Source organism: Emys orbicularis, chromosome 19, assembly GCF_028017835.1.
Source record: "Emys orbicularis isolate rEmyOrb1 chromosome 19, rEmyOrb1.hap1, whole genome shotgun sequence".
NCBI lineage: Eukaryota > Metazoa > Chordata > Testudines > Emydidae > Emys > Emys orbicularis.
Window position 1 is genome coordinate 24862658 of NC_088701.1, and position 26807 is coordinate 24889464.

General features: G+C 52.0%; 2 protein-coding genes across 4 annotated transcripts; both read right to left on the minus strand.

The window, feature by feature from the left end:
- Positions 1-10506, minus strand: GPD1 (glycerol-3-phosphate dehydrogenase 1). Of its 2 annotated transcripts, XM_065419480.1 has the most exons (8): positions 10384-10503; positions 9472-9649; positions 7899-8039; positions 7167-7305; positions 4172-4284; positions 3548-3781; positions 2989-3095; positions 1-1777 (listed from the first exon to the last, which is right to left on the minus strand). In XM_065419480.1, exons 1-8 carry the CDS (start codon positions 10422-10424, stop codon positions 1681-1683), a joined length of 1050 nt encoding a protein of 349 aa, XP_065275552.1. In that variant the 5' UTR covers positions 10425-10503; the 3' UTR covers positions 1-1680. The 2 variants fall into 2 exon arrangements, with proteins under 2 accessions (XP_065275552.1, XP_065275553.1); XM_065419481.1 differs by lacking the exon at positions 7899-8039 and having other exon boundaries at positions 10384-10506.
- A 4645-nt stretch (positions 10507-15151) lies between these two features.
- Positions 15152-26769, minus strand: SMARCD1 (SWI/SNF related, matrix associated, actin dependent regulator of chromatin, subfamily d, member 1). Of its 2 annotated transcripts, XM_065419296.1 has the most exons (13): positions 26614-26769; positions 25446-25633; positions 24200-24242; positions 23969-24091; positions 23493-23615; positions 22142-22258; positions 20971-21072; positions 20678-20839; positions 20434-20531; positions 19747-19882; positions 18948-19070; positions 18544-18645; positions 15152-16970 (listed from the first exon to the last, which is right to left on the minus strand). In XM_065419296.1, the coding sequence occupies exons 1-13, from the start codon at positions 26767-26769 to the stop codon at positions 16917-16919; spliced, it is 1527 nt and encodes a 508-aa protein (XP_065275368.1). In that variant the 3' UTR covers positions 15152-16916. The 2 variants fall into 2 exon arrangements, with proteins under 2 accessions (XP_065275368.1, XP_065275369.1); XM_065419297.1 differs by lacking the exon at positions 18948-19070.
- Between the last annotated feature and the right edge of the window lie 38 nt (positions 26770-26807).

Sequence of the window (26807 nt, forward strand, 5' to 3'; positions counted from 1 at the left end):
AACTGGGGGCTGAGGTTTTTCCCCCCGTCCATATATTATTTTAATTAAACATTCACAATCGAAGTACTTTCATGTTCAGCCACCCAGAGACACCAGGCAAGTCCGGCGCTGGGGGGAGGCGGGAGAGCATTTTGCTCACTCACACCCATGAGCCCAGCCTGGGGCATTGGGCGGCCACAACCTTGTGAAGATGTAGCAAGGAATTATCCGGCTTTGTGACAGGGTTCAGACAGGCATGTAACAGGTTTGCTACTGAGGGGCCATTTTCAAAGGCACATAGGGTAGCCAGGTGCCTGATGCCCACTGAAAGTCAACAGGGACCCCAAGTCCCCTTTGTGCTGGTGAATGTCTCCCCTCCCACAGCCTCCAGGTCAGGGGTTACTCCAGGGAAATGCAGCTCAGTTGGCCCCTATTATAGTGGACAGTTTCAGCCTCCCCAGCTGGGCCTGGCAAGAGCCCACAGGCACGAGCGAGAGGAACACCAGGAAGGGTGCAGCCTCCAAGGCACACAAGTAAAAGCAGAGACAGGCCTGAGGCACAGAATCCAGATGCTTTGGGGACCAGGAGGCTGCCCAGGTCCAGCCCATTTCTTGATTAAAAGCAGCTTGGCCCAATTGCTCAGGAAGGTGCAATGCTAACAAGGTTCACAGCCAGCAACCCACCCAGGTAGGGGAGCCCGCTGCAGTTCTGACTCAGGGACATGAGTCCCTGGGTTGCAATAGCCAGACAGGAGCAGCACAAAGCTCAGAAGGGAGGAAAAGTTACATGGGCCACAACAGGGAGCTGCGAGGCAGAGTGGCCCAACAGTCACAGGGGACAGGAGAGGATTCAGGAATCTGTGTATCCAATGGGGTTTGCTTTGAGCTGCAGAGTAAAAGGCCAAAGAACTTCCTTTGGCTGCATCTAACAATCTGCAGTGGACACAGCCCTGGGAAGCTGCCTTTTGACACCTGTGGAGTTACCCTGGCACAAAAATAAGACATCACCCTCACCAGTTTGATGGGGTCCTGGCACTGTGCCAGTCAGGGCGGGCTGGAACCAAGGCACTGGAAGAGACTTTGGGGAGCAGGGTTTCATGTGCGGGTGCTCCCTACGCCCTGGGGCTGATTATAAAAATGGGGATCATTGACCCCTTTTAAAATCATGAAGAGTTTGGCTGTGGACACATAAAATCTGGCAGGTGTCCGCACATGTTCTCAGTCCCTCGCCACGGGGAGGGTAAGCTAAAAAAAAAAATAGTAAACTACCACTGCAGCAGACAACAAAGGACGTTTGCCCTGCCAGGCAGTCCCCTGTCAGGGATGCAGCGCGCAAAAGTAGACTGTCCTCACAGCCAAAGCAACCTCCACATGCTTCATCTACAGACAACTCACAAAGGAAGCCCAGAAGAGCCACACATGAACAGGACCAGCTGCATCACTGATGCCATGTCCTCCCCAAGGAGGATATCCTGGGGACCAGCAAATTTTAGACACCCCAGAGAAGGAGGGAGTTTAATTTGGTGCTTCCATATAGAATCAAGAAAGCATCAACAGGCTGAGGGCTAGCCAGCCCCAGGGCCATGGAAGGGACCTCCCTTACCCATGGTCTGCCATGGCTCGTGGAGGATCCAGTTTCTCTGTACATGAAGGCTCATGCTGCACCAGTGGCTCTCTCCTCATCTCAGCGGATGGGGCCCAGTTACATGTGGGCAGGATGGTTCTGGAGGCACTTGATGAATTCAGCAACAGGTTTGTCCTCGTAGCAGATCTGATACACAGCAGTGAAGAGGGGGAACCTATGGGCAGATGGACAAAGTGACGCGCTACGCAGCACTGATGATGACAAATCCATCTCTATACATACAGAGTTTCAACCTCTGTAGCCTTAGCTGCAGGACGAATAGGGATCCCTGCACCTCACATCTTTTGCTTAGCAGAACACAGCAGTTTGGGGCAGGAAATTAAGACTGGTATATCCAGCCGAGACTAGAGGAGGTACACAGAGGCAGAACAGACCTGCCATTGATAGAGCACAGCCCCCATCCTGACAGGACACTAACACTCAGTGACACAAGATCTTAACACCAGAGATATTTGGTGCTTCATTCAACAGGTGACACCTCCCGCAGCACAGCACCCGTTACCCCTCTGCTAGGCATTGGGCTCAACACCAATCCAGGGGGAAGAGTGTCTCCTACTGAATCAGAAATGTAACACGTTGGTTTTCCCACAGGTCTCCCCTCCAAGTTCTGAGCCAAGATGGCCCTGCTTAGCTTACAAGATCTGCACAGGTATATGCACTGGCTTTATATATGCAGGAGTCAGAACCTTGCGGTTGCATTCAGAGGTAACCGGCAAGTCACTGCTGCACCAAGATGGTCTCTTCTGGGTTTAGCAGTTCTACCTGGCTTGACATGTGAGAAGAGCAGCATCACCTGCTCTTATTAACCACCGTGGCTGGGGTGGTTGGAGGAGACTGGAGCACCTGTCCCCACATCAGACAAGGAGGGTGCAGTTTTGGAATCCAGCATGCAGAGCAGATGATGTGCAGCCCCAAGGCAGGCCTGTCCTCACATGCACCAGGCACCTACCCAGACAACTCATAAATGAGGAACCAGACTGGAAGGCAGGAGCTGGTGACAATGGCAGACACTGCCCATAGTGCCTGACAACATTGCAGCCAGGGAGCCTCAGAAAGGCGAACTCCAAAAGATATATGGGCAACAAGAGAGACACTGACGCAGGGACAAAGCTCCAGATCAGCTAACGAGGAACGAGCTGCTGCCACCATCCAGCTGCCCAACCAGAGTTAGCAGATTGACCCTCTGTCTCCACCAAGGACCGTGATCTCTGGGGCAGACAATCCAGGCTCTGGGGCAGGTCCATTTCTACTACACATGTGGGTGCAGAACTAAGGCTTGGGATGTGCCAGAGACCCCGACTCACTCGTAGGTGGGGCTCCAAGGGAGACCATGGGCAAAGCCGAGGGAGGGGCAACAGAACTCACTTCTCCACCAGGTTCTTCTGTTTGAGGATGTGGTTCAGCTCGGCGGCCGTCTGGGGACCCTGCAGCTTCTGACCATTCAGCATCTCCTTCTCCAACTGCTCAATGGACTGAACAAGCCAAATACAACCCAACCGCAAGGTGAGCTGGGCCCATTCACCTGCAGCCCCCGACCCCCAGCCTGTCCTTTCTTCCCCAGGTCAGAAGGCTTCATCACAGGGGAGGACCAAATGGGCTGCAGAGAGCAGCAGCTGCCTGGATCTGACCTATGGGCTCACAGCTGTGCACCAGGGCTGTGACAGGACAGAGCTCTGTCCAGTTATGGGTGTGGAGGGGTTACACCTTCCTCTGCAGCATCCAGCACTGGCTGAGCCAATGCAGGGGGGATAGTGAGTGCTGATCTCATTCACCAGGGAAGTTAGGCCACCAGGCTCTGACTCACCAGGACAGGGCACCTCTTGCTACAGCCCATTTACTGCCCAGCCCCATCCCTCCTCCCCCCACGAAAGACCAGGAGGCTCAGGTCCATGGTGCCACTAACATTCCCCACCCTGGCACGCACCTTCCCGGTCCTGGCAAAGGCCTCGGCCACCCTGCGGTTCCTGCCACCATAGCAGGTGGTGATAAGGTCGGCAATCCCACAGCTCTCCAGGAAGGTGGCCGAGGTGACAGGGCCTTTGCAGAAGAGCTTGGCAAAGGTGATCATCTCCATCAGCCCGAGGCGAATCACAGCTGCCTTGGTGTTGTCCCCAAAGCTCAGGCCATCACAGAAACCAGCCCCTACAGCTACGACGTTCTGGGGGGACGACAGCCCACAGGGGCCTGTTACCAGCAGGGATCACTCTCTGTCAGTGTCTGCATGTTCCTGGAGCATCAAGGCACCTCCCTGAGGGCCCATACCTGCTCCTCCTGCTCAGAGCCTGTCAGCTAAGCAGGGCTGGATCAGGCCAGCACTTGGATGTGAGACCTAGGTGGCATCCTTCCCACTATGTCCACTTGCCTCAGCATGGGCAAGCTGCTGGACTTGGTGTAACACCGAGGCCTCCCCATTGCTCCCGTGATGCTTTGTGCGAGTGGTGACCCAGCCAATGTCCAACTTGGGCCTCTCCACTTAGCCTCCCTGAACGCCCTGCAGAGATGGCACGCCAGGCCTGTTGCTAACCCGACGCCCTGCCCTTTCGTGCACCTTGAGGGCCCCGCAGATCTCCACGGTGTCAGCCTCCGGTACCACGGTGATCCGGAAGTTGCGCGTCTGCATCAGCTCCTTCAGGATTTGCCCATGCTCCAGGTTCTTGCAGCCTAAAGGGTGTGTGTTGGGGGGCAGCGTTACTGGCAGAGACCCTGGAGAAGGATTGTGCCCACCTCCAACCTGCCCAATAGGGGAGATGAACTCATGCCTCCACACGCCTGACAGCTCAGCCCCTCTTGCCCAGTGTTAGAGCTGGGGCCTTGCCGAGCAGTGGGGAGGGAATCTGGTTTTTATCTACACTAGGGCAGCAGAGATGGCACATGGACGGTCCAGCCCCTGTGCCTAGGCCCCCACAAAAGGACTCCAGGGTCCTACTGCCTTTTCCGGAGCAGGATTCTCTCCTCTGGGACACAGCATTAATACAGGAACACAACTCCAGCTGCTACACACGGCATCTCACCCTGATCAGCTAAATGCAGGGCCTAACAGCCAGGACGCCTGGTTTCCGTTCCCAGCAACCCAGCTTGACACATTATAGTCACAGCCAGATGGTGCAGATGGGGAAACTGACACAGTGGGGACAACAGTGACCTCTGTAGGGTGCGACGGGAGTGGGGGGGGCTTAATGCTTGTGAAGTGCTCTGAGACTCGCTGAGTGGACGGGGCAGAAGGGCAGTGCCTGAGCCCTACCCTCCAAATATAAATTAAATCCAAGCCTGGCCAGGCCAACAGGCAGAGCGAGCCAACCCCAGCGGGGTCCCTCTGAATTTCGTCCAGCGCCCCTGAACATACACAGACAGTGCCCACATGGAAAGTCCTCAAAGTGTTGACCTAGGAAAGCATTGTCAGGCAAGGAGAGATAAACCTGCTGCAATGCTCCTGCATGGATGCTGGACAAACACAGACTGGATCAGTTGTTAGCCTTGGTGGCCTTGGGATATCATGGAAGACAGATGGTCTATCAAGGGCTGACAGCAGCGAGGAGCGTGGAGCCTTCAGCTGTTGCAGTGATAAAGAGAACCACAGCCTGTCTGTTTGACATTACAAAACCCTAAACGCTGCCCGCCCCATCCCAACCTATGCCCCTTGTCCCTCTGCTCCAGGCTTCGACTCTTACCCTCATAGTGGACTGACGAGTGTTACTGAAACATGAAGCAGTTGCAGAGCCCTGCTGCTAATTCAACTGGAGACAGAATCACAATTTTGGCTTAATAAGGAGCCTTTACCCAGAGCACGTCTGGCCTGACTTTAACACGCTGAAACCTAATTAGGGACAACGTGTGCTTGGCTTTCCCTGCCTGCTGGTGAGTTGAATAAATGCCACCTTTATGTGTGAGTCACTCATCTCCTTGCGGGAGCAACAAACATGAACACACATGACAGACCCCCAAGGGGCAAAGCACCTGCACTGGGTCGCTGCTTCTCCGCTCTAATCCCCCAACAGCTCCCCAGGAAAGCGCAATGGAGGCTTTGATCTCTACAGCCATAACGGCAGTTGGACCCAAGCTGCTCTTAATACGCTGTGACAGAAGCTGCAGGAAACAATCCTGCCCTGACCGGACGCTTGGTATTTGTATGACCATAACTCCCACACTGCCTCTCCGGCTCTTGGGGGGTCCCTGGTGCTGGACACTAAACAAATGCAGGGTGAGCCACAGGCGCAGCCTCGGTGTCTGGAGGGAGCTGTTATAAACAGACCAGCTCTGGTCTGTATGAGTGAGGCATATTTCTTAGTAATTAAAACAACACATTCAGCAGGGGTGGAGACTCTGAACACAGCAAATAAGCCAGAGGGAAGAGATGTTACTGTAAAACATAGCTAGTAGCAGGCAAAGACCCAGGACTGGAGGAGTGTCCCAGAGGGACAGTGCCCACTTTAATAATGGTCCAGGAGAGGCTGTGATTTTCAGACATGGGGCCAGGCTCCTACATCAACATTTAGGCATGGGCAGGACCTAGCTCCATAGTTCCCAGGAGACCTGACCAATTCCAAGCCTCTCTGGTGTATCCACCAAGATATAACTGACATGCACCCATGCCATGAAAAAGGTCCTCAGTCCTGCCAGCTCCTGGATTGATACCGTCTGTGTGATTGTGTAGCACCCAGTACAACGGGGCTTTGGCTGCGAGGCACCAGCGTGATTAGCACTAAGAGCATGATGGGTTTACAACGTTCTAGCCCGCCCCTCCCCCTTTGCAGTATCTCGTCTGCTTTTAAAGCCAAAGCCACCTTTGAATCTCATGACAGAAGAGGTGCCCAAGCCAGCCAGCCATTCTGTTGATCTTGGCTGCTTTCTGTGTTTAACAAACAGGCCATACAGATGGCCTGTCATCAGCTGAGCTTTCCAGCTGCCCTACTGATAATAGAAGACTGGGAGAGTGTCACCAAAAGGTCCCTTAACATGATACCAAAAGGCCTCTGCTCAGTTCTCCCTCTAGGGCTCCAGCCCCCTTGGCATCAAGAGGCTTGTCCCCCTTGCCAATGGTGCAAAGCCAGAAAATCCAGAGAGCTGGAACCCAGCAGATGTCTGTCTCCAACACCAGGAATAAAGGGCCTGACACTGGACCTGAGATGAGGGTTCTGTCACCAGTGCCCAGGGATGACATGCCCCCAGCCAGCTCCTCACACACCAGCGGAGCTGGGCTCTGTGTGGCCAACAGGCCCACACATACAGTCATGCTGGTGAAGCTGGCTGATGCTCAAAGACCCACACCGATGGTGCAGGGATGGGTGTGGGAGGAAGAGTCACTTTTCTAACGCCACCCAACTAAGCAATGGCATCAGATCCCTCAGCATCTGACACCTGCCGAGGTTCCCTCCCTACCCCCACCCCAAGCCCTGTGCCCGGGGTGGGCAGCAGGCAGGACCCCTGCCCTGGGAGGGAAGACTGGTAGGGCCCCTGAGTAGGGTGGGGTATTTTAACCCCTTGTAACCCTGCCCCCTCCCCGGCTCCAGGCTGAGGGGGCAACAGTGGGGGGGGTGGCTCATTACCAATGGTCGTTTCGCAGAACTTCTCCTCTGCCACTTCGTTGGCAATGTTGGCCCCCATCAGGACGCTCATCTCGATGCCCAGCCATTCATGGATAACGTGCGAGATCAGCTTCAGCCCCTCTGGGCCCTCATCCACGCCCTGCGATGCAACCGGGCGCAGTGGTTATTCCCCAGGGGATCGGATGCCCGGTAACTCCCAAGCTCCCTCAGTTGCATTGCACTCTGTGTCCCCTGTGCCCCATCTGCATTAAACCCTGGCCCATGGCCCACCGTCATGCCTTGGTCACCCACCTGATGATCTCTATTGTCTCCACAGTGCCCTAACCCCCACGCCCCAGCTCTATTTTCCCTCCACCAATCCCAAGGCCCGCCCCCAATCTCAATGCTTGGCCCATAGTCTCCCCTCATCCCACACGCCCTCCCTCAATGCCGTAGCAGTATTCACCCCCCTCCCAGTCAAGTACCCTGTTCCTATTCCTTCCGAGTTACTCTGCTTGCTGCTCTCCCCTCCACGCCGTGGCCTGCACATGCCTGTTATACCCATGAAACTCAGTTTCCAGGTGAAAAATCCCTTAGACTCTTCCTCCCCAGCTCCTTGTCCACCTAGAGACCTGGACCCCTCCTGCCACCACCCAGCCCCCTTCCCTACCCAGCTCATGCCCTGCCAGCCAGTGCGCAGAGCCACCCCAGTGAGCCAGGCTCAGCATCTAGATGCTGCTCCCCCGCTCACACCTTGATGAGCGATACCCCGATGGTCTCCTTCTTCACATGGTCTTTGAGCTGTTCACAGAGTTTGCCGATGAACTGGTGGGGCACCACAAAGATGAGGATGTCTGCCCCAGCTGAGGCCTTCAGCAGGTCTGGCACCGCCACCTGCAGGGGAACGGGCCCATCACCAAGGAGCTGTGTCCATTGTCACCAAGCTGCTACCTAGTGCCAAGAGGGGCCTGTAAAATCCTGGGCATTTCTAGGTAATGTGGTGGGAAATGGGGGCTGCCAGAGGCTCCCCGTGGAGGCATGTTCTGCAAGTACACGGCCCACCTGAAGTCAGGAGCCACGCGAGTTTCTCCCCTCAACACCGGAGTTCAAGCGGGGTCTTTGGGGCAGGGTCCAGTGAGGCAGCTGGGGCTTGAAGATGGCAGAGCACCACCTGGAGGAAGGCTCAGCCCATGGCCAGGACAGGAACAGAGGCCACCCAAGAGGCCAGGGAGGTTGGGGTGAGGACAGGAGATGAGGCTGATGGATGGGGAGATCACACACCTATCTGGGGGTCTTAGTTGGGTTTAACCCCACTCCCCTGCTGGCACGTGGTTCTGTAATGGAGGTCGCTGCACCTAAAACACCACAGATCCTTGGAGAGAAGGGGGCTCTTCGCAGGCCTGACACCCTGACGCACAACCAGACATGCAGCGCCGTTCCCATCCAGTATGGTGTGAGGAGCGACTAGGGTGCCCATTGCCTCAGTCAAGGCTGCGGTAGAGCGAGCACCATGGGTGAGAAACAGGGTCAGCCAAACATCAGGGAGGGGAGGGGGGCTCCACGGGGGAAGAGCAGCCAGGGGCCACAGCGCAGGGCACACAGGGCAAGCTCACTGCATGAATGAGTAACTGAGCACGCAAGCCAGCCTCGCAGCAGTTGCACAAGCCATTCCCTCCATGTCCTGGCCTCAGGGAACCAGATCAGTTAGCCGACTCTGGAGCAGATAGTTATTTATTACCTCCATCACCAAGGAGACAAGCCTTTGAAAACAGGCCTTGCCCCCCTTGATCTTCACTCTGCTGGGAGAGAAACAAGCCAGCTCCTCTATCCACAGCTGCATTTCTGGGCTCTGCAGTGGCGTGGCGGGAGAGGGAAGCATTTGCCCCCAAGCTCTCCCCCCCTTCCCCCCCCAAAAATCCTCCCAGCAGTTTCAACAGGAGACATGCCTCTGCCTAGCCTGTGAGGTCATGTGACATTGCTAGGTGCTGGTGAAAAGCTGCTGGGTCCCACCCCAGCACTGATTGCATTTCAGTGACCCATGAACATGTTCCTGGGGTATCGGTTGGCATGTGCTTTGGGCAGTGGAAAGGGATGGCTTAGCAGTCTAAGCATCAGGCATGGAATCACTTCATTCCAATAGGGTTAGCATGTGCTTCCCAGGGAGCTGAGTGGGAGATCCAGGCAGCTTTGGAACCTGAGAATAGCTGCTCATCAGGACTTTGCACACTGCGCCCGACTTTGCTTGATGTGACTACAGAGCCTGCCCACTGGTGAAATAGCTTCTGCTCAACCTTGCCCCGCCCCCCCGAAAAAATATTGGACTCACCACATTAGGTGGCAGCTTGTGCCCTGGCAAGTATTTGACGTTCTCATGTTGCATGTTGATGATTTCGGTGAGCTTCTTCCCACTCACCTCCTCCTCAAATACCCACATGTTCACTGTGGTGTCAAACTGCTCCAGCTTGGCCGCATTGCTGCCCACGATCTTGGCGATGGCTGAGCCCCTGCAGGGAGCAGAGGAGGCAGATGCATTTGGGGAGGGGGGGGTCACAGAGGGGGAGCCCAATCAGGCACCGGAAGGGACAATGGGTCCAAAGCAGCAGAATCTCTGAGCGGGCTCTCTCCCATATGGCCCCTGCAGAGCAAGGCCCCCTGCTTTGGCCACGCTCTCAGAAAGAGGACTGGATGCCAGTCACCTGCCTCGAGTCTTTTCCATGCCTGGAAGGAAACCTGGTGGTGGGGAGGGCTGGCAGTCTCGCTGGGTACTGGTCCCAGAGCCCCCAGCATGGTCACAGGGCACCCCACTGCAGGGGGCGGGGGGGCTGTCAAAGGAGGAGGCCGAAGGAGCCGGGGGTTAACAGGGCTAAGGACACTTGGGGGGCAGTGAATGGGGCGGGGCCGCTGGCAGTGTGCGGGGATAACCCCGAGCCCAGGGACACGCAGCAGGCGGAGCGGGGCAGGGCAGAGGGGACAGGCAGGCTCCGGCGGGGCAGAGCTCGGGGAGGCGCATTCAAGCCGGGCTCCGAGGCAGCTGCAGCGGGGCGCAAAGCCCCCAACGCCGGCCAGGGGGCGGCACCGGGACAGCCAAGGCACGGCGGGACCCCCCGCCCCGGACGGGAATCCCGGCTTCGCCCACGGCCGCACCAAGCTCCAGGACTTGGCTCCATGGGCGGCAGGAGCCGGGGAGCTGCCCCGGGGCAAGCGGGCTGCAGGGGACGCGGCCCCGGGGGACGCTCACCAGTTCCCGGAGCCCACGATACAGACTTTCCGGCCGCCCATGGTCGGCGAAGGGGGGGCGGGCGGCGACTGCGCTGCGCCACCAGGACGGGGGGCATTTAACGCCCCCACATGCAGGGCGGGCCCCGCCCCTAGCCAGGGAACCACGCCCACCGAGGCCGCAAGCCACGCCTCTCGCCTGGCCAGCTTCTTTGGGGCGGGAAGGAGGGGGCAGTGGAGACACAACGGGGGGGAGAGGAGGGTCATTCTCTTCCCCCTCAACACACCTTGTTCTTCCCCAGCTCTGCCCATTTCTCACCTTTGCAAAGCGCTTTGCGGGCTATGGGAGACAAGCAGGGAGGATCATTACTGCTGTGGGCCCTGGAGCAGCACAGGCCCATCGAAGAGAAGCACAGCACTTATGCTGAAGGGACAAACTGTGGAGGAGGCAGGGCTTTGCCATTCAGAGCACAAGGCTGATCCTGGAGCCAGCAAATGCGCTGGGGGTACAGAGGGACAAAGGCCTTTGTGGGTTGGAACATTTCATTTTAAAGCCCAGAGAGTGATGGTTGCCCCAAGGCAAGCTAATAAATAAGGTTGAACAGCAGTGCAAGGTTATGGATGAGCTATTTGGGGCAGAGGCCTGGGAGGGTTAGTTGGAAGCACATGGGCTTTGATAGCTGAGGCAGCCTGCAGGCCTCAGTGTCAACATGCCCAAGGAGACATCTGAGAACTAATCTGCTAGGGCTCAGAGACAGGAACACTCTTACCTTTTTTTTCCTTTTTTTTTTTTTTTTTTAAAATAATAACAGTTGTTTCTCTCAAGCCTGAGGATCATTTTTCCTTTATCAAAGTGAAGTAACTTGCACCCAAGGTCCCAGGTGGCAGAACCAGGAAGAGGACCTCACAGTCTTGACTTCCTCGCTCTGACCAATAAACCACATGTCCATTTACATTTTCTTCAGCAAACATTTATACTTTGCTGGAAGGGATCAACATACTGACTCTGAGAATTGGGCTGAGGACAGGACTTGGACACAAGAACTTTACACTAATTCCAGTGCTGCCATTCATAAATGTTTGAGGTAGAGGAAGGTTGCCTTTGGGCAAGGCAGTTTCCCTACCCTGTAGCCAGGGAGGATCTCTCTCTTACAGGAATGATGTGGGGATTCTCTCTAAAGCTCTATATAACCTGTAATACAAACGTGTACTGCTCAGACAATTTTAGTTAATTGCAGCTTCCTAGCAGCAGTGAGAGTGATTGTTTTCATGTGTCATGCCAAATCCACGTATGCAGTGTTAGTCCCAGGCTATTAGCAAGACAAGGGTGAAAATATCTTTTACTGGACCATCTTCTGTTGGTGTGTGTGAGAGAGAGAGCAGTTTCAAGCTTACACAGAGCTCTTCTTCAGGTCTGGCAGACGCAGCTGGAGCCTGTTGGTAGCCCAAACAAATTCTGGAGACCCAGACCTGAAGAGCTCTGTGCAAGCTGAAAAGCTTGTCTCTCTCACCAGCAGAGGATGGTACAATAAGTGATATTATCTCATCCACTTTGTCTAACGCCAATTCCATGGCTTTTTAGGTAGTTTTATAAAACTCAATATAAATAACTAGGGCCCTACCAAATTCATGTTCCATTTTTGTCAATTCCACAGTCATAGGATTTTAAAAATCAGAAAGTTTGTGATTTCAGCTATTTAAATCTGAAATTTCACAGTGTTGTAATTGTAGGGGTCCCGACCCAAAAGGGTGTGTGTGTGTGTGTGTGTGTGTGGGGGGGGTGTTGTTGCAGTACTGCTACCCTTACTTCTGCGCTGCTGCCTTTGGATCTGGGCAGCTGGCGAGTGGCAATTGCTGGCTGGGAGCCCAGCTCTGAAGGCAGAGCCACTGCCAGCAGCAGTGCAGAAGTAAGGATGGCCTGGTATGGTACTGCCACCCTTACTTCTGTGCTGCTGTCTGCAGAGCTGGGCCCTCAGTTAGCAACGGCCACTCTCCAGCCACCCAGCTCTGAAGGAAGCACTGCCACCAGCAGCAGCGCAGAAGAGTAGCAGTACTGCAACCCCCCCTACAATAACCTTGTGACACCCCCCGCAACTCCCTTTTGGGTCAGGACCCCTGTGAAAGCTGTATGGTCCGGGGACAGAATAGATCAAACCCATGGGTCACAAATGAAATACTACAAATGTGTGACATCAGAAGAGAACGTGAGAGAGACAAGAACAGCACTGAGGAAGCTGATAAATACAGAGCAATTGGCAGAAAGATCAAGAAAGGAATGAAAGTAGCCAAGGAGATATGGATGAAAAACAATGCTCTAAAATTGAAGAGTGTATCAATAATAATATAGCAAACGAGCCTTCCCGGTTGTAAAAGATCTGACGAAGGAAAGATGGACCAAAGCTAATGCAATTCAAGACAAAGAAGGGAACAGTCTTACAGAAGAAAGGGACATCATCAATAGGTGGACAAACTACTGCTCTGATCTATACAACCACCAGCCAAATGGAGATCCTAGTGTCTTAGACAGCCCAGATTCAACAGAGGAGGATGGACTTTCCAAATACTATGTGAAGAAATGGATACAGCTGTGAAATCACTCAAGAATGGAAAGGCTACAGGTATTGACAACATCCCAGCCAAACTGATGAAATTTGGAGGAGAAATAGTAATAGATGTAGTCACCAAGATCTGCAACAAGATCTGGCAGACCGGTGAGTTGCCCTCCATGTGGACACAGTCACTAATCATCACTCTGCCAAAGAAAGGCAACCTGCAATCGTGTCAAAATTACCGGACCATAAGCTTAATTAGCCATCCCAGCAAAGCGATGTTGAAAGTCATATTGAACAGATTGAAGCTACAAGCAGAGAATATCATAGCTGAAGAATAGGCTGGCTTTCGTGCTAGAAGTACCACCACAGAACAGATTTCCAACCTTCGTGTTCTATATGAGAAGTACTTACACCACCAGCAGGATATCTACATCTTTGTTGACTTCAAGAAGGCGTTTGACAGAGTATGGCACGAAGCTCTCTGGGCAACCATGAAGTAGTACAATGTTGGTCGTAAGCTTATTCTTACCATTAAACAACTGTATGCCAAGGCCAGCAGTGCAGTTCTCGTCAATGGCACAACAGAAGAGCGGTTTCGCACCACTGTTGGAGTCCGGCAAGGCTACCTTCTTTCGCCCACACTGTTCAACATCTACTTGGAGCCCATAATGACTGATTCCCTAGAAGATCTCACATGCACAGTCAGCATTGGGGGAGCAAACAATCTCAAATCTTCGGTTCGCTGAGGACATTGATGGCCTGGCAGGCAGCGAAGATGAACTTGCCAACCTTGTGAAATGATTGGATGAAACCTCTGCAAAATACGGCATGGAAATCAGTGCAGAGAAAACCAAACTGATGACAAACAAACATGATGGTATCAGCTCACATATCCCTGTCAGTGGACAAGAGCTGGAGATAGCGAAACAGTTCAAGTATCTGGGGACAATCATCACTGATGAAGGATCCAAGGCAGAAATTCAGGCAAGAACTGCGCAAACTGTGGAACTCCTTACCTGAGGAGGTTGTGAAGGCTAGGACTATAACAATGTTTAAAAGGGGACTGGATAAATTCATGGTGGCTAAGTCCATAAATGGCTATTAGCCAGGATGGGTAAGAATGGTGTCCCTAGCCTCTGTTCGTCAGAGGATGGAGATGGATGGCAGGAGAGAGATCACTTGATCATTGCCTGTTAGGTTCACTCCCTCTGGGGCACCTGGCATTGGCCACTGTCGGTAGACAGATACTGGGCTAGATGGACCTTTGGTCTGACCCAGTACGGCCTTTCTTATGTTCTTATGTTCTGTTCTTAAACAACAGCAGCAGTGGCAAAGCTAAAGCCATTTGGAGGAATAAGAACATCTCCCTGGAATCCAAACTGAAACTGCTGCACACATTGGTCATCTCCATTTTTCTGTATGCGTCCGAGACATGGACCCTTACAGCAGAACTTGAACGGAAAATACAGGTAGTAGAGATGAGATACTTCTGTAAAATCCTGGGCATCTCCTACTTCGACCACGTCACTAATGAAGAGGTCTGCAACATCATCACCCAACACGCTGGGTCATATGAAGACCTCCTGGTGACCGTGAAGAAGCGCAAGCTGAAGTGGTACAGCCATGTAACAAGATCTGGCCTATCCAAGATCATCCTCCAAGGGACAGTTCAGGGGAAGAGAAGAAGAGGTAGACAGAAGAGATGGATTGACAACATAAGAGTGGACAGGAATGGACTTTGCGGAGACTCAAGCACTGACAAACAATTATCGGGGAGTGGAGACAATTGGTTGATTGTTCATCAGTGATGGTGCCCCAACGACCAAAGCGGTTATGGGAGTGATGATTATCATAGGGTAAAAGCACACAAAAGACCAGATTTTGGGGGGGGAGACGGGACGGGGGGGGACGACACACCAGTTTTCACAGTCCACAACGTATTTTTCATGGCCATAAATTTGGTAGGGCCCTATAAATAATGTAGCACCCTCCAAATTCCACACAATTTGAAGGTGAGTCAAATTTGGACCATATAAACAAGCTGTCTTCCTTTTAAAAGGGAGTGGAGTCTAGTGTTCCTGCTTGCCCTCCCTCAATGAGCAGAGCTCCCACTACACGGGGGTTTAGCAGGTGCAAGCAGGAAGTCATTTCATCCCTTCCACAGCAGTTATATGACAGGAGCTATCTGTTACACAACTGCAAACTGCCATTCGCCAGCACAGGAGGAGGACAAGCGGCTTCCTTCACAGGAGGCTTTTATTAAAATTGTGTGACATCTACAAGGATACAGTACAAAAAAAATTTTGGTCCATGAAAAACCATAATCAGTTAATAAAAACAGTATTTCTGCAACAGCTACACTTGCCTAGGCAATATCCAAGTATCCTTCACTATTACTTGCCCCGAGGAGCCGGTAGTCTGCATTAACCGGCACCGGGACTTCAGCCCCTGGTGCTATAAAGGGGCAATTCTTTAAGGGTCCAAAGACAGAAGGGAGGGAAGGTTGGAAAGACTATTACTCGCAGACAAGTAGTCTCTCTCACACACACACAGGCTTACAGGGGCTCCCAATTTCATAGCAGCCCCTCAACCACACTCCAGGGTAGTTGAGGCTGTTTGTCAGTAACATGATTTTACAGCTAACGTCAGGAGAGCACAACCAACTGGGTTCTGAGTCCGCTCACTTTACAGTCCCAAAAAGGAATCTGAGCAGAAATATTTAGCCCCAGGTGAAAAGAGCCCCCACCTCCCAACACGACCTGCCGCACACACATGGTCCTGAGGGCAAAGAGCACAAGAATGCCACTAAATTAATTCATTAGCAATTCATTCCATGTCTAGGCTGCTACTCTCCAGCTGGAGAAAACCCATCTGCACATACTCGATCACCGGCCCTGTGACAGCCCCAGAGCCTACTCTGTGCCCAAACAGGGAAGACAACAAAGCAGAGGAGCCCCGACTTCTACTAATTTGCTTATTTGTTTGGGGCTGTTTGGTAGAGGCCCAGGCTGCCTCCTCACATCATATGCAAGGGAGCATTCAAGTCACCAAAGGCAGAGACGCAGGATCATCATCAGCCTGGTCCAAGAAATGACCCTAAGGCTTTATGCTCCGCATAATCCCACTGCAAGGAGGAGCAGCAGTTGGTGCATTCCCCACTCCCTGCAGCAGGAAGAACAAGCAGCCTTTGGCAAGACTGCATTGCTGCTCAATCCTGCATGTTAGAGCTACACTTGCAGCTCCCTTGGCATGCAGTAGAGTTACCTCTTCATAGCTCCTTCATCTCTGTGCTGAACCAGTGTCTCCCTCGTGCTCCAGGGCTGGAACAGCCTCCTAGGGAACACGAAGGGAGCTTTAACTAAGGAGACAGAGACATGATGGGAAAAGCAATTCTCTACATAGCACAGAAACCCTCTCTTAGGAGAGGAGAGTCCTACAAGGAGGGATGATGCAAGAGCACCCCCATAGGGGGAGAGTGTGTGCCAACATGCAGGAGCTCTGCCCGCTGTGTCTCATGGGACCTTGGGAAGTGAATGGCCACAGGCCTCTGTCTGCATGGCAGATCCAGAAGGGCCCATGCTGAGAGGCTTTCCAGCCCCACATTCTCTGGGGTGCAAGAACTAGAGCCCAGTTTTGGAGAAGGGGCTGTGGTAAGTTTCTGAACTCAAGAGAAGTTCTGAACCTGCAGAAACACTGGATATTGGGGGCATTACAGGCAAAGCGGAGACAAGGTCGGCTCGCAGGAGCTCTGAGACTGACAGGGCCTCAATGAGGGAGGAAACCAGGTAGAAGTGTGTGACCCTTTGAACCTGTCTGCTTGCTACATCCCCAAAGCCCCACGGGGCTCTGGAGTCACATTGATACAGACACTGCCAGAGGTGAGTAATGGCTGCAGGTCTCTACGCCGGAGTGGGGGTTGTGTGGGCCTAAACAGTGAACTCTGCAGCACTCAGTCTCCACAAGTAGCTGTGATGCCTTCTGATCAGGGGAGGAGTGGGGCAACTTATGTGTTGCGGATTCCCAGTGCCTGCTCCAGCTCCTGCCGTCTCTGCTGCACCTGTGGGAGGAGAAGCCAGATCCCCTGCTTTAATACACTTACAGTGAATGGTAAGTCATAGTCCAAATAACAAATGCTCCAAGCCTGGAGGGAGTGAAGGAACGATGAGCCCAAACCCATTCACAGCCCCTAGGAAAGAAACAGGACTCCTTCCTCAGCCTGGCTATGTCTTTCTTGTTGGTTCCCTGTCCCCGCCTCCTAAATCCTGTCCGTAGTACAGCCCACAGGTTACAATGTGTTCCACAGGCTAGTGAAGGATGCACAAATTGCACAGTAGGGAGGCTGCACTGTCTAGTGGTTAGATGAAGGGAATGGAAGTCAGGACTCCAGGGTTCTAATGCCAGCTCTACCAATCATTCATTGCATGAGCTGGGGCAAATCTGTGCTCCGATGTCCCCATTTTGAAGTGCAGCCAATACAGGGCTATGAGGGAATTAGCGCATGTGCAAAGCACTTCAGCCTCTGACACAAAAGGCTAATAAAAGGGCAAAGAATTTTTTTTTTTTTTTTTTTTTTACAGTTTGCTTAACAAGAAGCCTGTGATGGGGCAGTTTCAATTTCATGCAGGGGATTTTGGGGCGTGGCTCCAGCTCTCTGCCAGGGCCCACTTCAGCTCTGCACTAGCCTGTGGGTTGCTCCCGTGCAGAGATCTGAAAGCAAAGGCCAAGCCAGCATGCATCCCATGAGAGGGGGATGGCCTCTCCTCACAGCTACATTGAGCAAGGAACTCCTAGGAAGCACCAAGCCCAAGGACCATGGTTCTGGCTCCGATTTAAAAGGGATGTCTGTGTAACAACCATGGATTTAAATGGGAAGAGGTTGGCTAGGTGGTGGTGAGGGCTAACACTAGTATCACCTCTGCATGACCTGGTTTTGATCCTAACTGGACCTAAACCAGCAAATAGTTTGATGGGGTCTTTCCAGCCCTGATGAATGTTTACTGGCAGTTACTCCTGGGGGGAATTCTGTGCCACTGTGCCTCTGCATTTATTTATTGACAAATAAAACTTGCAGAATTTTAAAGTATTGTACTCAGAATTTTTAGGCGCAGAATGCCCTCAGGAGTAGGCAGTACAAGACCACGCCACAAAGTTGCAGCACTGTATCTGAAGCAATAGGACTTGGAACAGATGGGCTGTGGCAAATCCAGGTCCAAGGTGCACTGGTCAAGTTGTGTGTGGGTATCCAGGATTGGAACAGAAGGGTGCTGGAGATCGGGGGGGGGGGGGGAGATAGCTCAGTGGTTTGAGCATTGGCCTGCTAAACCCAGGGTTGTGAGTTCAATCCTTGAGAGGGCCACTTAGGGATCTGGGGCAAAATCAGTACTTGGTCCTGCTAGTGAAGGCAGGGGGCTGGACTCAATGACCTTCAAGGTCCCTTCCAGTTCTAGGAGATAGAATATCTCCATTAATTTATTTATTTTATTTTAGGACTGAGATGCATCAGCAGAACTAGGTGGTTGAAACTCCGTATGCCTGGCTGCACTACGCCCAGCTTTAGCGAACAGCATCTCCCTACAAGCACAATAGCAGCTGCCAGGTGTGGATGGATTCCCTCAAATGGGAACGCTCACCTTGGAGTAGAAGTATCTGCACACGGCTTCCTGAGCCCAGGGCTGGAAGTAGAATTCAGCTCTACGCTCCTCTTCTGGATTCCCAACAACATCAGTCATGGTCTGGAGGCACCAAAGAGAGCAGCTTACAACCCAGAGTCATGCAGCTGCCCAAATTACTCTCACAACCCTCCCCATGTCCTGGGCTACCCACAAGCACTGTCCCCAAGCAGACTCCAGCAAGACCTGGCCCAGCCAGCGCTGTCAGATTGAAATCCTGGCACTCAATTCCAATTTTCGGTGTGGCTACAGTCCTGCAAATTGTGCCCCTGCATGCGTCTCAGCTGCTAACTGAACAAGAAGAGTCTGATTGGATGGACTGAGCCTCTGTTTGCCTTCCACACAAAAGGGAAAAATCTTTTTACCTTTAGATCTCGGCACTGCGACTGGAGCCAGTCATTGATGAAGCCTTGGGGGTCACGGGCAAAACTCAGCATGAACTCGCGTTGTGTCTTCAGCTGATTAATGGTTTCTATTGTCTCATGGATCTGAGAGAGAAAAATGTAGTAATGGCGTATTGCTGAACCAGGTTATGAGGGCAACCCGACAGAGAGGCAAGACAAACCAAAGGGTCCAGCATGTTAAGATGAAAACTCTCATACTTCCTGGTTGACCCAGATGTGTAACATACACCCCACCCTACATCCCTCTTCCTGTAGAGACAGGGTGGTAGGTTCAGACAATGCACTGACATGCAGACTCAGGACATTCAGCACCTTTCATCCAAAGATCTCACTGGGCTTTAACTACCAGGAACTACTGGCAACCCCCCCAAGATGTAGCTTCATGTTACTGCATTGTAACGAGATAGGCAAGTCACTTCATTCTGTGCCTCTAAGGTCTCAGGTAGACGAGCTGGGAAGAGGATCCAGCAGCCCTGACTCCCAGTCCCCAGATCTAACCACTAAACCAGTTTCCCTTTAATCACTCACTTTCAAATCTATTTTCTTGGTAAGTAAAAAGATTGTCACTATCTGATTTGGTATCACAGAAATGGTGCCACCCTGGCAGAAATTTTGCCCTCACTGTTCTAGATCCCAAATATAAAGCCACTAGATGAATCCATATTGAAAGCTGCAAAAAAGCTCTCTCCTGCAACATTGTGCCAGCCAACCTCATCCCAGCACACAAACTCTAGCTGGAAGGGCAGGATCCAGCTCCTACCTTGTTATCCAGGGCAGCGATTTCCTGCTGGCTGGCTGTGGACAGCAAGAAAGAATTCATCTGAGTTTTAAGAGTATCATCCACTTCCACATCGATGTCATAGCAGGCGGTTTTTTTCTGGTCGTTTGGGTCAACACTGTGGACATCAGCAAGAGAACACCCAGAAAAAGCGAGAAGCCTGAGTCAGTGTATGAGTGCATCCTTACTAGCACCTCTAAGCTCCATAGGTAGAGGGGTGGGGGTAGGGAAGACAGGATTAACATATGCATTACATTTGGTTTTCTGTAACAGAAGAAAGGGGTCAGGAACACTGAGGAGCAGGAAAACACTTTACCTCCCTAGTCGCACATCATACATGCAGCACAGGGGACCAGGAGCTTACAGTCTAGACAAGCGCAGTGCAAAGGGTCAGAGTTCAAACATAAGCGTGCGGGTGCACAGTGTGGAGGTCAGTGTTGGCAGGAGGAAAGAAAGCAGGGATTTACAGAAGGGGTGCTTGGTGAATGGGAAAAAGAGGCTGTTGAATCCACACAGGGCAGAGGGAATAAAGACATGGAAAGATGGAGAGGTGCAGAAAGTTCAGCAGCTACTGAAACTGACTGTAACAAGGAGCATCTCCCCATACAAGTCTCTCTGGCTCACTTATCCGCCCTTCCCAACAAACAGTGCCTCAGGGGCCAGTCTCACCTGATCACATGGTTAATGATGATTGGTTCTGGGGGCATGAGCAAAGCATGCAGCCTTTGAGGAATCTCAGAGAACTTCATCCGCTGAGACTCAAATATCTGCAACAGAAAGAGGGAGTGGGGTGGAAAGCAGCACAGTGCTGGGAAAGGGGCAGCCTGGAGAATCTCTGGTTCTTGGCAACAGAAGCCAAAGCTGTCTCCTGCTCCAGACACGCTGCCCCACCCTAAGTTGGAGACACTTTTACCTGCTGGAGGTACTTGTCGCAGATGACATACTCCCGCTCATGGGGATCCTGTAGCTTGTGGGTCTTGATGTACTGCCACAGTGCCTGGATGATCACTGGGCGGGTCTGGGTATGAATCCCCAAGAGACGAGCCAGGCGGGGGTCCAGTTTGAACTGTGGTGGCTGAGGAGACAAGAGCATGACAAAGGTGGGGGTAAAGATGATGCAGCAGCTACAGATAGGGTTCATCCAAGTCACAACTCAGATGCTAAGGCACTGCTCACTCCCCATCTGCATCGTACCAGCCTGCCTACCTGATAGTCCAGCATCAGGAGGACAGTACAGCGCACATTCACGTCCCCAGGTCTCTTCACCTGGAAGCCATCTGTCTCCTGGGTAGTAGCAGTTCTGTGCCACTGGGGAAAGAAAAAAAAAAAAAAAAAACAGCGGGGGGGTGGTTTAGGGCCACAGACTGCCAGGTCATTCCCTCTGCTCCTGCTGCTTGCCAGGCACAACATTTACCTGTAATTGCCCTTTACTGATGACCCAAACTCCTCCCCAGAAAGATCCTGCCCATTTGACATTATGTGATCTCTGCCATGTGCCCTTGGACTCTACAGACAGTTGTGGTGGCTCTGACAACACCTCTGAAAGGAGGCTGGAACTCCTGCGGTGAATAGTGTGAGGAGAGTTCATCAGAGGAGCACGCAGCTCACCAGTTTTAAAGTTCAAGATTACTATCATGGAGCATCCGGGGAGAATGACACGGAAGAAATGTGAACTCACAAGAGTCAAGTGGCTGCAAAGGGGCTTAATTTATTTGGCATGGATCACGTTGCTGTCCCCAACACAATGGGCTTGGATGCAACAATTGTTCAATACACCTAGAAACAGCTGATAGCTAATGCCTCTGCCTTACACCTGCCTTAACAGAGAGGCTTAGACTCTCCTTTCAAATAAGTGTGTAAGTGTATTCGCGTCCTCGAAATTCCAGCTGTGCTGCAAACAGGTAGAACATAGAATTGATGGGGTTTATCATGAATGATTCCCAACAGCATGGCCAGGTTATGCATCCACCTCTGCTACATTCCCAACGCTACCAGACTTGCTCCAAGTATGGGGAACAGAGGAGACAGGCATTTGTGGTCTGTGTCTTTGCACTTCACAGGAGCATCTTTTGCCTAGTTTTTCACATACACTAATTGTGCAAAGCTAAGGGACTCTGATACTGTTCTTATTCATCAGAATGGAGCAGGAAGGGCACAAACAAAAGTTATCTTTTTACCCAACAAGCTTCAACCCCTCTGAGGGAGGTTAGCATTATCCCCATTTCACAGACCGAGAGGTGAAGCTTTTTGCCCCAGGGCTCCTAGCAAGTCAGTAGCAGAGCTGGGCTCAGCACTCAAGAGTTCCTAGCTCCCAGAATGACATGGTTGCCAAGATTCTGAACTCCATTTGGAGATGATATAACAAAGTATAGCTCACCTCCACCAGGTGATTGTCTGGGCCATACAGGTCCTTGTCCAGCTCGATCACCAGAGACTTGAAGAAGGATGAGAATTTCCTTTTCTGTTTGGTGGCATCATATTTGGACAGAGCAGCCTGCAGCAGCACAGAAAGGAGAAGTGTTAGGGCAGTCAAGGCCAGCAGTGGAGCACACCCAGCACATACAAAAGCACTGATGGGAACTGAACCCTCCAACTCCCATTTACTTATACTAAACCCACCCCTCCTTCCAAAACCCCAACATGGAGACAATGGCATGTTTGCTGGTTGCCTTGGCTTCTTTGCTGTCTGTTCTATCCCTTCCCCCCCACATCCTCTGTCATTCATCCATTTGCCTTTCCACTAGGGGCAGGGACTGTGTCTTTCTAGGGAATCCAGGGTTATCAGAAGCTGTTCTCCTCAACACAGTATGCCTGCCAATCAGTCCGGAAGGCTATCCCCCACAGGCTAGAGTAAATAGGTCCCTCAAGGACACACAGCAGATCAGCTGTCCAGCACAAAGGGGAAGAAGCCCAGCAGCACAGGACAGTCCAGAGATAAAAAGTAACGGGATTAAATTCTGAAGTGCTGGGGCAGATTTTACATCCAATACGGATGTTCCATGGGAATCCCTTGCCAATAACCATAGCACAATACTATGTTTGACTAGCTTCCTGTGAGACGGATTCAAGGCCTCCTCCAGGCCCAGGGCAGTCACATTAATGCAGGAAGATTAAAGTCCAGGAAGCCCTATTCCAAAATTGCACTGCAGTTACTGGCCCAAGAGCTAAGAAGGAACTAAACTACCCATAATAAACCCTGATCCTTCCCTTGTGTTTGCAAATCCAGTCTCGAGGCCAATTCCTCATGGCAAACTAGAGACTTTTTTGGGAGGGGAACGAACTCACAAACTTGTTATGTGCAATCTTTGTGTCTGCTTTCAGAGGTAGGGAAGGCAAGTGCCACAAATCTCCCACCATCAATCCTCTTAGCTATAAAGAGCTAAGTATTATTATTGTAGTGTCCTACCTCATGGGGTGGCCAACTGGTTTGGCCCTCTTACCCTCTCCCCCTTCTCATCAGACTCCTGGGCAGGTACGAGCGAGAGAGGATACATTCATAGAGTCCAAGGCCAGAAAGGACCATTGTGATCATCTAGGATAGAGGGCCCCTAGTTCCATTCTCAGACATTAAGCAGTTGGTCTTCACCTCCAACTCCAGACCTTTGAAAGCATCTTCTTTGGTCACAACCCAACAGGGTTTAGCTCCCACACCCATTCAGCTCATCTTATCTGGAGAATTAATGCTGCTCCCTCGCCCTTCCCAGAGGGGCTGGGTGCCTCACACTCACGTCCTCGAGCAGCCGCCCTTCCACCCGGAGCTCCCACGAGGCAACAGTCCCTTCGCCATCTTCCGCGTCCGACTTGGCTGGATTGAAGGTGTTGGAGATAAAAATGCGCAGCTTTCGCTTTTGCTAAGAGGAAAAGTATCAGCTAAATGTTAACAGCAAAATGCAGAAGCCAATAAACATGCTCAGGCCACAGCCACAATCAAAAAAACCACAGGATCTGGACTCATTTTCACCTCCTGCAGCTGAGAAACAGAGTGCCAAACCAGAGAGCAAGCCAGGCAAAGAGAGGGTCAGCAAGCACCCCTGACTGCCCTCTGAGGCTAAAGTCCAGGATAGGACTTTGACCCTCAATACATCACACTCTCAAGAGCCTTTACAGACCCACCCAAATGCCATATAAGTCAGTCCTGTTTTCTCAGTTCAGTCACAGGTCTCTAGGCACCCCAGCAAGAAACCTGAGCACTATCCTCCCTTACCTTAATGGGTCGTTTCAAGGCCTCCTGGATATCCAGACGTTTCCTCATGATCGTCTGGTCCAGTTTCCTTTCAAATGCCAACAGATCCATGTAGGCCTGAGACTCTGGTACCAGTTCACGAATCTACGGCAAAGCACAAGCCAATCAAGAACGCTGCTTCTCTCCCCCTGAAACTGCTTAGAACTCAGAACTACAGCAGCGGAGGCAGGAAAAGTAAAAAACCTCACTCACCCTCTGAGGTAGAATTTTGTCAGCCATTTTCTTTTTCTTAGCGCTGTTTAAAGAAGGATACACACATTAAGATGGCAACCAGTTTTTCCCTCAAACAGTCAGAACACAAGAAAAAGGAGCAAGGATGTGGGTTTATTCTCAGATTTGGGACTCTGCTATGAGGGGCACTTGCTCCTCAACATCTGTCTCAGTCCAGTCCTCCTCTCTTTCAAAGGCTGTTTATTGTGACTGTCAGTCTCTGTACAGAAACTTTCCTTACCCACCCTTCCTCCCCATGGCCACAGCAGGATTGAAACTCCAATACTGCAGAGCTCAAAAGCACCTGCAAGAACGAGACCACCTGATTATTTGAACATTTCAAGTCTCCCAAGAGATATGGATAGCTGGGGTTGCCCTGAGTTTGGAGAGGTGTTTGGTTAAATATTATTTTGATACAAAGTGACTCCCAGGCTTGATTGAATATTAAGTTGGATTTTCTAACAGATAAGTTTTTTTAAGCCAGGAGATACTGTTGAGTAGTATCAAGGGACAATGACATTGAGTTAAGAAATAAAAAAAACTTGCTCTTGCATAGGAGCTGAGTATTATTATCTGAAGCTCCCATCACTCAGTGAAATAGGTGCACAAAAAGTTTAAGTCAGTTTGAGCCACCCACGCAAAACAATTAAAGAAGAAAGTCCAAGAGCGTGCTGGCAGCAAGAGAGAGACAGAAGTCCTAGATGTAGTGACCCAAACAACAAAGCATTGTGCTGATCTCTGACATCAGCAGCAAGTGTCCGAATTACTGAATATTGGCTAATCCATTTTTGCAACATAGCCAACTAGCATCCAAAGGGGGTTATTTTGATACGATGGATAAGAATTTATGATATGATCCCTCTTTTCTGGAGGGTCATAAATAGCCTATTTCAATTTAGATACTACTTTCTCTGAGCATTTTTCTTCCTTAACCACCTCAGATCAGGTCTGCTTGATGTGAACATTAGAATCTCCCTGGCACTTTTGTAAGGGTGGGTGGGGAGGATGCGCTGGTGTTTTGGACAAAATCTGCCTGACCCTGAATGTCTATTTAGCAATGTGCTGTGCACTGGTTCGCTCCAGCCTTCCACCTCAGAGGTGGCTGAATTTTGGTGGTATTATAGTTCTACAACTTGTGAAGGACTTTGGTGTCCGTCATGAAGAGGCACTAAGTGGTCATAGAAAAGATAATCAACCTCAGAATGAGGCGATAAATCTGGCCTCTTACTTGTGATTACGATTCTGGACCGCTTGCTGCTGGACCTGCTGGATTTGCTGAGGAGCTGGCCTCTTGCGGGACTGATCCATACCAGACTGGGCCATTCCAGGCCGGACTGAGGGACTCCCACCATATCCTGGGGGACCCATGGAGGGTCCCTGAGGTGTCATGCGGCTGCCTGGCAACATACCAGGGCGCTGAGGAGAGAAACACAGGGATCTGGTCTCCATCCGAACCAAACTCTGAAAAGATGGAGACTCCCCAATAAAGGGCAGTTAAGTCCTAAGCACAAGTGGGCTACCAAGCCACATCTGCTAAGCTAAGCGTGACCCCTGCTAGCACAGGGCCACGTGACTCATGGGCTTCCTTGGGATGGACTCAGATGGATCACTACAGGGCTAACAGCTCCAGAAGCAGATGCTTCCAACCAAGAATGAATGGGACTGTAACCCAGAAACCATAACCCGCAAAGCTGGTTATGAGAGAGAGTTCTTAATGTCACACACCTCTCCCCACTGCAGGCCTCGTGCCCTAACCGCTGCCTACAATTTTCCTCCATGCATTGAATCACCACTGCAACTGCCATCCCCACAAGATACTCCCACTCTCCCCTTTCCTACCCCTAATCCCCACTTTACTCATTTCCTCTAGGCTGCCTCTCCTCTCCCTTTTCCATAGTTCAGATCCCAGCTTCTCCCTTCCCAATCAATAGTCTCTTTAGGGTCACCTTTTTAACTGAGAGTAACCCTTACTCAGGGCACCCCTGATTTCACTGCAGGGTGACCTCTTTCACTCCCACCCCGTGGAACCCCCAATTTCACCCAAACATTTCCTCCTCATCCTCAAATACATCCCCCCCATAGTTTGCCAATTCCCCTCACCATGCACCTAGTCCCCATTTCCTCCCCACGTCTCCCTCGCCCTGAGCCCCAGCTTGCTGTCATATCACCCCCAGACCCTCGTTCACCCCAGAGCCACCGAGACAAGAGCGCGCTCAGATACATCCCACCCCATGTACTGCCCCCACCCCGGACAAAGGCAGATCCCGGCCCCCTCCCCCACCTGAATCCCACTTTCAGAAACGCCTCCTCCCCTTGTATCGTTCCCAAGGGGGCGCCCGAGCACGGAACCCCCCCTCCTGCCTCCGAGCCCGCCCCGCCCCCTCCCCCGGCCTTACCGGGTAGGCGGCGCCCGGCAGGGGGGAGCGGTAGAGGCCTTGGCCGGGAGCCGGGCCCATGCGGACGGGGGGCCCCGGGGGGCCCGGGCCCAGCGCTCCGGCCCCCCCGCCGCCGCCGCTCGGAGTCACCGACTGGAAGCCCGCCCGCGCCGCCATCTTCTCCCAGCACAAAGCGGGGGAGGGGGAGCGGGACC